Here is a 13,438-nt window from a genome sequence, read left to right as displayed (position 1 = left end):
ACTTTTTTAAAATGTTTATCATGTTTCATTTCATTCCTATAGAGTGGTAAAGAAATAATATAACAATTACCCACCAATTATGTCAATTTTTAAATAAAACTGAGAAATAAAGTTACAAAGCAGATAAGGCGCCTTCTCTTTCCATTGCCTGTATCTCTACAATTTACTATTATGATGACCTTGAAGTATATCATTTCCAACCAGGCATTATTATCTTAGTATGTGGTGTTTGACCATAAACAATATATTGAATTTATGGAGGCTTTTTAAACCTAGAAAAATGGTGTCCTGCATAATGCATTCATCAACTTGCCTTTCAACTCAGTATTTTCTGTTTGGGTGTCACTGCGTGTTGAGTGTATAACTCATTCATTATTAGGTACTGAGATTTATAATTTAGTCATCTATCTTCCCTCAGATTAATTTGGATATCTTCCCTGACGATTTCTCCCGTTTTAAAACATGGCTTTAGTCTCACATATGGCCCAACCTTGGAGAATGTTAGATAAATGGATTTTTAAAATGTGATATATACAAACAATGGGATATTATTACTGAGTCTTAAAGAAGAAAGACGTTCTGTGAAATACGGATGAACTCGAAGGGCATTCGTATTAGTGAAATAAATCAGGCGGAAGAACGAATAGTATGTGATTCCACTTACATAAGGAACGTAGAAGAGTCAGACTCAGAAAAAGAAAGCAGAATGGTGGTTGCCAAGGGCTGGGGGAGGGGACATGGGCGGCTGTACTCATCAGGTTCTGTCTCAGTCATACAAGATACAAGACTATGTTCTAGAGACTTACTCTACAGTGTTGTGCCTCTAGTTAACAATACTGGCTTGTGCATTTAACACTTTGTTAGAGGACGTCCCTGGTGGTCCAGTGGTTAAAAATCCGCCTGCCGATACAGGGGACCCACGTTCAATTCCTGGTCTGGGAACTAAGATCCCACATGCCACAGGGCAGCTAAGCCCGTGCTCCGCAACTACTGAGCCTGTGCTCCGAAGCCCGGGAGCCACAACTACTGAAGCCCTCAGGCCCTAGAGGCCAAGCTCCACAGCAAGAGAAGCCACCATAATGAGAACCCCACACAAGGCAACTAGAGAAGTGCCCACGCAGCAACAAAGACCCCGCACAGCCAGAAAAAAAAAAAAAAGATAAAAATAGATAAAATTAGTTTAAAAAAATTTTTTTAATCAATCAGTATACTTCACCATACCCACAAACTAAAGTAAGAAAATCACATAAGTGTATCAACTCATGCAGAAAAATCATTTAATAAAATTCAATATATATCCTTTTCTTCTAATGTTTGAGAACCAGCAGTTTTTTATTTTATTTTATTAGATTTTTGGCCTTACTGTGCAGCATGCAGGATCTTGTACCCCCTCACTGGGATCAAACCTGCAGTGAAAGCACCAAGTCCCAGCCACTAGACGGCCAGGGAAGTCCTCCAGTACAGATCTTTTTACCTCCTTGAGTAGGTTTATTCCCAAGTATTTTATTCTTTTGCTACAATTGTAAATGGATTGTTGGCTTAATTTCTCTTTCTGATAGTTTGCTGTTAGTGTATAAAAATATAACAGATTTCTGTATATTAATTTTTATCCTTCAGCTTCACCACATTCATTCATGAATTCTAGTGGGTTTTTGTTGGCACCTTTAAGATTTTCTTTGTACAGAATCATGTCCTCTGCTAACACTGACAGTTTTACTTCTTCCTTTCCATTTAGATTCCTTTCATTTCACTGTGGGGCTTCCCCAGTGGTTCAGATGGTAAAGAGTCTGCCTGCAGTTAGGAGACCTGGGTTCAATCCCTGGGTAGGGGAGACCCCCTGGAGAAGGAAATGGCAACCCGCTTCGGTATGCTTGCCTAGAGAATTCCATGGACAGAGGAGCCTGGTGGGATACAGTCCATGGAGGGGGAAAGAGCCGGACATGACTGAGTGACTGGCACTTCCACTCTTTCACTATGGGTGAAGCCAGGTCCTGGGACTTGGGTTAGCCTACTGGCAGGCAGAGCTGGGTCCTGGGGTCTGGTGGCAGCCCAGGGGTTGCAGAGCAGGTGTAGGGCCACTGGTGGGTGGGGCCAGTTCTGTCACAGTTAGCTGAAGGGCCTGGGGTGTCTTGATGTTGTGTTGACCTGCTAGCAGATAGGACCTGGGCCCAGCAGTCCCCGGAGAAAGATGTGGCCTGCTAGAGGGTGGGCCTGGTCTGCAGACTGTGGGCCTGCAGTCTCCTTGCTCCTGCCTGGCCCCCTGGTGGGTGGAGCTGTGCTAGAGGCTCTTGTCATTCAGTTGCTCAGTCGTGTGGGAAATTTTCAAGACCTGTCAACTGGAAGTTACCACCTTCCTTCTTCCTGAGCTGAATGGGAATTCCAGATGCTTCCATCGTCGTGGATGGTGAGGACACAGCCTGAGATTGTGGAGGGAGGTGGAATAGAGCCCGGGAGAGCTTGCTAGGGGGTGGCAAAGATTCCTGGATTCAGAAGTGGGTGGGGGGATCCCTCGGAGCACCACCCTCCCTCCCCCATGCCCAGAGTGAGTCTGAATCTTATCTCCCACTTCTTCTGTCCCCGAATGCTCACAGGGACTTCCCCGACCTGGGCTCCTTCTCCTGGAATAAACCGATTAGACTCCTCCCTGCCCTCTCCTACAATGTCAGGGTTTGAGTGGGGTGGGGTTCCAGGGAGTTGTGTGTGTACATCCCCACCAGGGTCTGTTGGATAATCAAGAGGGTTCTCATTACACCCTGGCATTCTGTCTTCCCCTGCCCCGTCCCCCAGCACTTCCCCCTAGAGCCTGTCACATGAGCGTCTCCCTCCCAAATCTGATCTAATTCTCTCTCTGCTCTGCTGAGGCCGGCCTGGCCTTAAGAGGATTGGAACATTTGCTAAATGGGACCAGGCCAGGGTCAGAGGACCGACTGTGGGGGGGAACTCAGGAGGCAGGGCTGCCGCAGGGAGGCGGTAAAGGAAGAGGTTGATGGAGACAAGACGACTAGAGAGAAGAGATGAGATATTCCTACAGCGTTTGGTAAAATCAAAGAAGGGATAACAAACACTCCCTAGCTCTGTAGGAAACAGTGCTTACAAAATGACCTTGAACTTTATGAATTTTCAAATTATCAAGCCCAAAACAACATCCAGATAAGTTGTTACAATTTTTTTTTTTAATTGAGCCAGGTCCCTAAATACAAAATAAATCTATCCACAGAATCCTATATACAGAACACAGATTTTTTTTAATTTTTTTAGTTTTTTAATTTGAATTGGAGGCTAATTACTTTACAATATTGTGGTGGTTTTGCCATACATTCACATGAATCAGCCATGGGTGTACATGTGTTCCCCATCCTGACCCTCCCTCCCACCTCCCTCCCCATCCCATCCCTCAGGGTCATCCCAGTGCACCAGCCTTGAACACCCTGCCTCATGCATCAAACCTGGACTGGCAATCTATTTCACATATGTTAATATACATGTTTCAATGCTATTCTCTCAAATCATCCCACCCTCGCCTTCTCCCACAGAGTCCAACAGTCTGTTCTTTATATCTGTGTCTCTTTTGCTGTCTCGCATATAGGGTCATCATTACCATCTTTCTAAATTCCATATATATGCATTAATATACTGTATTAGTGTTTTTCTTTCTGATTTACTTCACTCTGTATAATAGGCTCCAGTTTCATCCACCTCATTTGAACTGATTCAAATGCATTCTTTTTAATAGCTGAGTAATATTCCATTGTGTATATGTACCACAGCTTTCTTATCCATTTGTCAGCCAGTGGACATCTAGGCAGAACACAGATTTTAAAATAAAAATTTTAATTCATCTAAAATATCAGGTAATCACAAGACAAAGCACTGGAAACAAACCTACAGAAATAATAACACTTAGTGGAGAATTTTTGTAAACAACCAAATGAATGATTAATAAGTAATATACCTAGATTGGAAGGCTCAGTATTGTAAAGATGCCAATTAGCTCCAAAACTATTTATGGATTTAATGCTCTCTTTTTTAATTTTGCAAACATTTATTTGAAACTACAGGTAAGGATAGAGACAAGCAAAAACAAAAATCTCTAGACATCAAGGGAAGGTAAAGATTTAAGACAATTTAAATTAAATTCCCTATGAGGCTGGTGAAAGTCCTACAGCAAGTTCGCACAACGAAACAGACGCTGTGAACAATAATTCCACCTCTGACTTGGAAATTCACAGAAATACCCACGTGCGCCTCAAATACTAACGAGGGCAGGGACATTAAGAGCTTTGAGACCTGAGATGGCCTCATAGTGACACACACAAAAACGCCCCCTCTCCAGGCTGGATCGAGGGAGGTGCGGTCCCTTTGCGGACAGTAAACCAGCTGTGAAGACCAAGCCATCACAACTTCCCGCATCCCCATGGGCACCACGTGCAGACTCACAAGGCCCTCATCCCCTCTGGCCCCTCGGGGTCTGCAGGACTTTGTGGGGACAGATGACCACAACCCTACAAATTCGTGAACTGCCGGGGGCCTGTGTCATTCTCATCCTCAAAGTTATCTCTCGTTTGGTACCCAGACGTCGTGGAGGAGAGCTCTTGGGATGAAAACATCAGAGCACAGTCAGGAAGTGGAAGAGGATCTGGGCGGTAGATCGGCACGTAGGGGTCCTGAGGGCAGCCCGGGGCCGGGGCCGGGGTTGGAGCAGCCGGGCCGTACACGTGGACGCCCTGTGCCGGGACCCACGTGGCCGGGTGGTGACTGGAGACGCAGGGCTCGGGAGCTGGGAGCACACCCGCGGGGCTGGGGGGAGGAGGGCGGCTGTAGAATTCCGGGCAGCCTGAGTAACTGGGGCTCGCAGCTGCTGCAGCAGATTCCGGGGCGGGGGCAGGGGTCCAGGGGACTCCAGGGTCCGTGGGCGCATCGCCGGCCCTCCAGTATCCTCCCTGGGCCTGTCGTCGCTCCGGACGGGAGCGCTGGGCCCGGCGGTTCTTGAACCACACCTGGGTGGGCAGAGGGGACCCGGAGAAGGGGGTGTGAGAGGCGAGGGGCCCCGCGCTATTGCCTCTGCTCCGGGGGTGAGGCTATCCAGCTGAGAATCCCGCCTCACCTCTGCCTCCGCCTCCCAGACCCAATTAGAGGCTCCTGGGGTTCAGGAGGCAGCGGGAAGGAGGGCAGGGGGCAGGGCTTGGGCGCTCACGGGGCAGGAAGGGGTCTGCCCGAGAGGGTCCGCGGGGCCAGAGGCCCTGAGGGCTGGGCACCGGGACACCCCGGGGCGATGGGGGGTGTCAGGCAGGCCGCATGCAGTTGGCGGGGTGATACAGCACAGGGTTGAGGCGGACCGGGGCCCAGCCCTGGGTTCACAGCAGGGAGACCCCTTGCTTGCTGCGGGACCCGTGGCAGCCCTGGCCCCTCTGGCCTCGCGGTCCCCAGCGGTGGCTCCGGGAGGGCGGAGGGGTGGCCCCGGGGCTGGAGGGCTCAGACCTGCACTCTGTGCTCATCCAGGTGGAGCCTGGCAGCCAGGCGCAGGCGGTCCTGGTAACTCGGGTACTCGTTCTTCAGGAAGGCTTCTTTGAGCACCTCCAACTGCTCTTTGCTGTACACCATGCGCTCCTGCCGCTGCCTGTTTGGGGGCGCTGATCTCCCCGTGAGGCCTGACCAAGGGGGAAACAGGGTCCCATGAGCCCAGGAATAGCCCCCAGCCTGCATGGCGCCCTCCCCCTCCCTGGACCAGACCCTCGTGAGCGGGTGGGACTCAGGCCCGAGGGCGGGAGGAGAAGCCAGGGGCATCCGGAGTGAGGTTGTTGGTCAGACCCTGGCTGTCTGCCCTCCAGCCCTAACCCCTACACCTCTCCGGGCCTCAGTGAGCACAGCTTGGAAATGGGCTTGATCTCAGCCCATGGAGTATTTATGCAGGGCCCTGCCCTGGAAAGGCAGGCAGGACAAGCTCCTTGGTGACCCTTGGTGCTCTCCCCAACCCCCTATCATCACCCCCTACCAAGTGGGGAGCCACCCTGACAGGGGACCCCCGAGGACCAGGCTCTCTGCTTCTCTCCCCTAGTAATGTGATTCCACCCCCAAACTCCACTAAGTCCCAGGACGCCAGACTCACTCATGACGGACTCGGGTTCCTGCATCCTCCTGCTGTTCTGCTGTCGGAGTTTGATGCTCTGCTCACAGGCCTGGGACAGACACCCAGGCTTTATGCTGTGCCCACCTTAGGCACACCCTAAGGGTCCTGAAACCCACCCTCTCTTGCCCCACCCTCAGCCTCCCTGCCTGGCAAGAGAGTGATTAATAATTGGTTAATCCTTTCATTGTTGAGCAACTACTAGTGGGCACAATAATAAAAGCCAGCTTAAAACTCAACATTCATAAAACTAGGATCATGGCATCCAGTCTCATCACTTCTTGGCAAACAGATGAAGAAAAAGTGGAAACAGTGACAGACTTTATCTTCTTGGGCTTCAGAATCACTGCGGACGGTAACTACAGCCACGAAATTAAAAGACCCTTGCTCCTTGGAAAGAAAGCTATGACAAACCTAGACAGCATATTAAAAAGCAGAGACATCACTTTGCCAACAAAGGTCCATCTAGTCAAAGCCATGGTTTTTCCAGTAGTCATGTATATGGATGTGAGAGTTGGACCATAAAGAAGGCTGAGCACGGAAGAACTGATGCTTTCAAATTGTTCTGGAGAAGACACTTGAGAGTCCCTTGGAACAGCAAAGAGATCAAACCAGTCAATCTTAAAGGAAATTAGCCCTGAATGTTCATTGGAAGGACTGATGCTGAAGCTGAAGCTCCACTACTTTGGCGGATGCAAATAGCTGACTCATTGGAAAAGACCCTGATGCTGGGAAAGATTGAAGGCAGGAGGAAAAGAGGGCAACAGAGGATGAGATGGTTGGATGGCATCATTGAATCAATGGACGTGAGTTTGACCAAACTCCAGGAGATAGTGAAGGACCGAGAAGTGTGGTGTGCTGCAGCCCATGGAGTCGCAAAGAGTCAGACACGACTTAGGGACCAAACAATTAGTGGGTCCTGTCCTGGAAGCCGTCAAGAACCCTCCGTATTAAGACACCTTGGGGAAGCTTCCCTGGTGGTCTGGTGCTAAGACTCTGTGCTTCCAGTGCAGGGGGCCCGGGTTCGATCCCTGGTCAGGGAACTAGGCCCACATGCCACAACGAAGATAGACGATCCCCTATGCTACAACTAGGACCTGGGGCAGCCAAATAAGTAAATATATTTTAAAAAAAAATACAGCTTGGCTCCTGCCCTCTGTGGATGAATGAACTGGATCTGGTTCGTCTGTTGGAGCTTGGGTCTTAGGAGCCTAGCTTTGTGCTTCTCCAGGCTGCATAGACCTGGGGTCTAAGCATCATACTGAACTTGGGGCAGGGGTCTCCTGGGCCTGGGGGCAGAGGAGAACACAGCTCTCAATGCTCATCCCCTGGGACTTTTATTATCTTCAGTGCAAGATGAGAACTAATTAAGTGATCAAGTACGACATGAAACAAAGCAAAGAGACCTTGTTATTCGATTTACATCACTCTCTGATGCTCATGGGGCAACCTGCCATAGTGAACATTTACTGTGCTCCCTGTTGGGCAACCTTCTGCCATAACTGGACATCTTTTCTGCTTCTGAAGTGGCTGGGAACCCTTGGTCACCAAGACAGTTGATGGCATCGCTGTCGACAAGAGAGAACCTAGTAACGTCCTTGGTCTATATGACTCTAGGCTGCCTTCTCCCTAGTTTTTAAAAAATTTTATTGAAGTGTAGTTGATTCAAAATGCCATGTTAATTTCTTCTATACAGCGCAGTGATTCAGTTAGACATCAGTTCAGTTCAGTTCAGTAGCTCAGTCATGTCCGACTCTTTGCCACCCCATGGACTGCAGCATGCCAGGCCTCCCTGTCCATCACCAACTCCCGGAGTTTACTCAAAACCGTTACTCAAAACAGTTATACACATATAGACATTATTTTTCATATCGTTTTCCATTCTGGCTTATCACAGGATTCTGTATATAGTTCCTTGTGCTATACAGTAAGACTATGCTGTTTTTGCATTCTATCTATAATGGTTTGCATTTGTTAATCTCAAACTCCCAATCCTTCCCTCACCCACCCTCCCCCATCATGGGCTCCCTCCCTATGAAAGGAAATTAAATGGAACTTTGTGATGTTTAGATGAGCAAAGACTGAGAAGAGGCTTCATGCCGGGGACAGATAGCTGAGGGGATGGGGAATCTGGCTTTCCCATGTTTGGGGAGAGTAGGTTGGTCATTGAGACAGACTTGATGATTGCTGTCAATACCCTCAGCCAAAGACCATCAGAAAGCCCCACTGTTTGTGCAAATTGATTGTCTCATTGGGCTTCTTGGGTGGCTCAATGGTAAAAAATCTGCCTGCCAAGCAGGAGATACAGATTCAATCCTTGGGTCAGGAAGATTCCCTGGAGGAGGGCATGGTAACCCACTCCAGCATTCCTGCCTGGAGAATCCCATGGACAGAGGAGCCTAGTGGACTACAGTCCACGGGGTCACAAAAAAGTCGGACAGGACTTAGTGACTAAACAACCAACAACCAAACAATTGTCTCATTGCAATGAGGGAGAACACATCATGGGAACCTTAGGGGCATCTCAGTAAGAGGCTGTTTGAAAGGACCTATCAGGGACTTCCCTGGTGGTGCAGATGGCAAAGAATCTGCCTGCATGTGGGAGACCCAGGTTCAATCCCTGGGTCTGGAAGATCCCCTCGAGAACGGAATGGCAACGCACTCCTGTATTCCTGCCTGGAGAATCCCATGGACAGAGGAATCTGGCGGGCTACAGTCCATAGTGTCCCACAGAGCCGGACACAACTGAAGCAGCTTAGTACGGACACACTGTAAGAGACAGCCCATCCGGCCCCCCCGGTCCCTACCCCTGGCCTCAGTCCCAGAGCTTGGTTTGTTTTAGTGGCAAGAAGGGGCCAGCAAGGCGGAAAGAGGAGGGTGGAGGGGTAAGCCAGCACCAGATTGTGCCAGCCTTGGAGAAGCCCTGAAATTGTTCCCAGAAAACAGAGAAAGGAAAGGGAGAGTTATAGAGCTAGAAAGACAAACTGATATGAGGAGCAGAGACAAACGCAAAAATATTAATATGTATAAGACAGAGGGAGGGACTTCTCTGATAGTTAAGAATCCACCTGCAGGGGACACGGGTTTGATCGCTGGTCTGGGAAGATTCCACATGCAGCTAAAGCCTGTGCGTCACGACTACTGAGCCCACACGACCTAGAGCCCGGGCCCTGCAACAGGAGAAGCCCCCGCAGTGAGAGGCCAGCACACCGTAACTAGAAAGCAGCTCCCACTCGCTCACCCCAAGTAGAGAAAGCCTGCTTGCAGCAGTGAAGATCCAGCCCAGCCAAAAAATAATATAAATAAATTTGCTTTTAAAAAAAAGAGTGAAAGGGAGGAAGAGAGAGAAACAGAGAAATCCAACCACATTTTTCTTATTTGTGGCACTTATGCACTATTCTAAATGTTTTATATTTGGCTGCGCTGTGTGGCATGAGGGATCTGCATTGGGAGAGAGGAGTCATGACCACTGGACCACCAGGGAAGTCTCAAAGGCTTGTAATTATTAACTGGGATCTCAGCTCTCCTTATCCCTTCCTCTGCCATGACAAACTCTATCTTGTATCTTCTCTCCTCCCAGCTGGGTCCACAGGATACAATTACATATATGTTAACTAAATGAAATACAAAATTAACCTTCCTTAAAAGAAAAAAAAAAAAAAAAGCCTCCTCCAGGCCCATATGCTTCACTGTTGAATTATCACATACTTGAAGAAGAAATAAGACCTTGCACGAACTCCCCTCCTGACATCTGTCTTTTCTTTCCCTACCTAATCTCCTCCTCCGCTCTGCTTTCTGTTCTGCATTTTCGGCTCCATTTCCACCCTCTCTTGACCTCTTTCCCTCTCCTTCACCTCCTCCAAACTGTGGGGGGCTGAAAGGGTCACCTTTGAAGTCACCAAACAGGGAATGCGTTTGCACACTCTGCTACCCCAGGGCTGTTCCATTATCTCCCAGACTCTGTTTTTTCATCTATAACTTGAAACCACCAGGATGGCTGGGACAGGACCCCGATCACTTTGGGAAAGTTACTTAACCCCTCCTGATCCATCAAATAGGGGAGATGGGGGTGGCCCCTACCTCCTGAGGTTGTAATGAAGATTTAATAAGGGAGAAATACAGGAGTGCCTGCCACACTGTAAGCCCTTCGTAATGAATTTAGCTGTGGACTTTCTTGGTGGTTCAGTGGATAAGAATCCTCCTGCCAGTGCAGGGGACACGGCTTCGATCCCTGGTCCAGGGAGATTCCATGTGCCATGGGGCAACTAAGCCCGTGGGCCACAACTACTGAGATGGCACACCTACAGCCCACGCTCTGCAACGAGAGAAGTCACTGCAGTGAGAAGCCTGGGCACCGCAATGAGAGGGTAGCCCCCTCTGGCGGCAATGAACAGCTGGCACAACCAGAAAAGAATTCAGCTGTGATTTTATTACTATTGTGTATCCCAGGCATGGTTTCACATGGAAGGGACAAGGGTGGATGATGCCCTGCCTTAGTTAAAACTCACTTGTCTCCACGAAGTCCCCTTCCCCCAATGGGTCATGGGTCTGAACCTAATCCCCGCTAATTCCCCTGCCATTCTGCTGAGGCTGGGCCATCATAAGAGGATTGGAGCATTTGCTAAATTAGTCCTGTTCAGGGACAGAGGAAACAGCCCGGGAGGGGCTCAGAGATCAGGAGAAGCAGGAGGTCGGTCGGAGACATATGGGGGTGAGGAGAGAGAGGAAGAGAGAAATAACACTTGAGCTTGAGACCAAAGAAGAAAGAGACAGGCGGGAGAGAAGCAAGGAGAGGCAGGGTCAAAACTGGGGAGGAGGGGGAAATGCCAGGAGGGTCCGGAGGGTCTGCCTTCCAGCACAAGGCGTGCACATCTCAGTTCTTATCTCTTCCTGGTTGTGGGACTGTGGGCAGGTCACCTGACCTGCCTCTGCCTTGGTTTGCTCATTTGTGAAGTGAAGATGATCATAGCATCCATCTGATAATAATAGCATCTCTCTGGTAGATTGCTTTGAGAATGTGAAGAGTTAGGACTAACTTTCTCCAGTGCTGGCAAATAGTACCTGCTGAGTAAGTTTTTCTTTTCTTTCCCTTCCAATTTATTGAGGTATAATTCATATACTATAAATTCCACCCATTTTAACCATGCAGTTTAATGAGTTTGGGCAATCATATACAGTCACAGAAATACCCCCATAGTCAAGATAGAGAATGTTTCTGCTGCTGCTAAGTCACTTCAGTCACGTCCGACCCTCAGCGACTCCATGGACTGCAGCCTTCCAGGCTCCTCCATCCATGGGATTTTCCAGGCAAGAGTACTGGAGTGGGGTGCCATTGCCTTCTCCGAGAGGATATTTCTAGCACCTCAAAAAAGAGCCCCTTTGGGGGACTTCCTTGGTGATCCAGTGGTTAAGACTCCATGCTTCCGAAGCAGGTGATACCAGTTCGATCCCTGGTCGGGGAACTAAGATCCCACATGCCAAGTGGTGTGGCCAAAAAAAATTTTAATTTTTTTAAAGGGGAAGCCCTTCTGTCCCTTTGTGGTGAATCTGATCTATTGATTCCCCAGCTCCTGCTAATCACTAATCACCTTCTGCCACTGGTTTTATCTTTTCTAGAATTTCATGAAAGTGGAATCATACTATATACACTGCTTGGAACCTGGTTTCTTCCACTCATTATTGTGTTATTCATCCAGTTGATCTGCACACCAGGAGTTCATTCCGCTCTATTGCTAAAGACATTCTCTAGATTCACCAGCTTTTTTTAGCCATTCACCTATTGACGGACATTTGGACCGTTTCCAGGTGGAGGCCATTATGAATAAAGATGCTATGAAGGGCACAAGTACAACTTCAGGGGAAATGCTAGGTTAAGATACACATTTAGCATAATGTCTTCAAGGTAGACATCCAGACTATTCCCATATTTTTAGTTATTGTGAATAGCGCTGCTGTGAACACAAGAGCACACCTTTTTGAACACCTGTTTTCAATTCTTGACTCAGCTCGTAAAGAATCCGCCTGCCATGCAGGAGACCCCAGTTTGATTCCTAGGTTGGGAATATCCCCTGGAGAAAGGAACTGCTACCCACTCCAGGATTCTTGAGCTTCCCTAGTGGCTCAGATGGCAAAGAATCCACCTGCAATGCAGGAGACCTGGGTTTGATCCCTGGGTTGGAAAGATCCCCTGGAGAAGGGAATGGCTACCTACTCCAGTATTCTGGCCTGGAGAATCCCATGGACAGAGGAGCCTGGCGGGCTACAGTCCATGGAGTCACAAAAAGTCGGACATGACTGAGCGAGTTTCACAATAGACTAAGGAGTGGAATTGCTGGATCCTATCTAATTCCAGAACTTTTCCATCAACCCAAAGAGAAACTCTCTCACCCATTAAGCAGTTCCTTCCCAATGTCCCCTCCCCTCAGCAAACACGAATCTGTTTTCCATCTCCACGGATTTGCCTCTTCTGGATATTTCACATAAAGGGATTCATTTGATATGGAGCCTTTTATGTCTTGTTTCTTCTGTGAATGTGTTTAATACCATTGAGTTGCACACTTTAAAATGATAATAATGGTCACTTTTATGTGATATTCATTTTACTATACAAATAAACATTAATTGGGCTCTTACCTTGGACCAGACCTCAGGGCCAAATACTTAACAAAATGACATCATTTAATTCTCTCGAGGTGGGTCTTCTCAACGTCTCACGTTACCGAGGGGGAAACTGAAGTTGGGAGGAAGCCCGAGGTCATAGGACCAGACATGGCTGAGCCAGGCTCAAACAGCAAGTCTGTCTGACCTCATTAGTTCTCTGTTAAATAGACACACACATTTTAACCCAGGATCCAGCGAACGAGAGGGGCATTAGCAGAGATTGAAGACCTAGAGTTGGAGAAACAGAAAGGCTAAGGATAAGAAAAGAAGAGGAAAGAAAAAACAAGTTAAAAACCAGCAAAAACAAATGTGGACCTTGGAGTCTGAGACTTGACAGTCAAGAAGGAAAAAGGGGAGTGGGGAAAAAAGAGAGAGAAAAGACAAGAGACAGAAGAGAAATGGTGGGAAACTGAAAGTGACCAGAATAGGAGAAGGGATGGAAGGGAAGGTGGTAAGGATGGAGGGCCGAAGGGGGAGGTGTGAGATGAAGCTGCAGAGCCTTGGAGCCTGATGGGGAGGGCTCCAATAATTCCTCTTCCTTCGAGAGCCAATTGCTAAGCACCTCCCAGCACACCACTCCCTTCCCAAGCTACTTTAATCCTCCTGTGGACCACTGAGGCAGGAAGCATGGTCACCGCCCCCTTGCAGCGAGGG

The 13,438-nt window shown here is 48.5% G+C and overlaps 2 protein-coding genes across 2 annotated transcripts in view; one reads left to right on the top strand and one right to left on the bottom strand.

Moving 5' to 3' along the window:
• Nucleotides 1-13,438, top strand: part of LOC129631317 (tetrapeptide repeat homeobox protein 2-like) — a 95,323-nt gene that overhangs the window by 46,359 nt on the left and 35,526 nt on the right. The gene's annotated exons all lie outside the window — the stretch shown is intronic.
• On the bottom strand, nt 3,815-6,247 carry TPRX2 (tetrapeptide repeat homeobox 2). The gene is made up of 3 exons (XM_055552250.1): nt 6,107-6,247; nt 5,479-5,648; nt 3,815-4,997 (listed from the first exon to the last, which is right to left on the bottom strand). Exons 1-3 carry the CDS (start codon nt 6,129-6,131, stop codon nt 4,503-4,505), a joined length of 690 nt encoding a protein of 229 aa, XP_055408225.1. The 5' UTR covers nt 6,132-6,247; the 3' UTR covers nt 3,815-4,502.

This window comes from Bubalus kerabau, chromosome 17, assembly GCF_029407905.1.
Source record: "Bubalus kerabau isolate K-KA32 ecotype Philippines breed swamp buffalo chromosome 17, PCC_UOA_SB_1v2, whole genome shotgun sequence".
Lineage (NCBI taxonomy): Eukaryota > Metazoa > Chordata > Mammalia > Artiodactyla > Bovidae > Bubalus > Bubalus kerabau.
The sequence above is the reverse complement of the archived record's forward strand: the minus strand, read 5'-3'. Positions and strand labels throughout refer to the sequence as shown.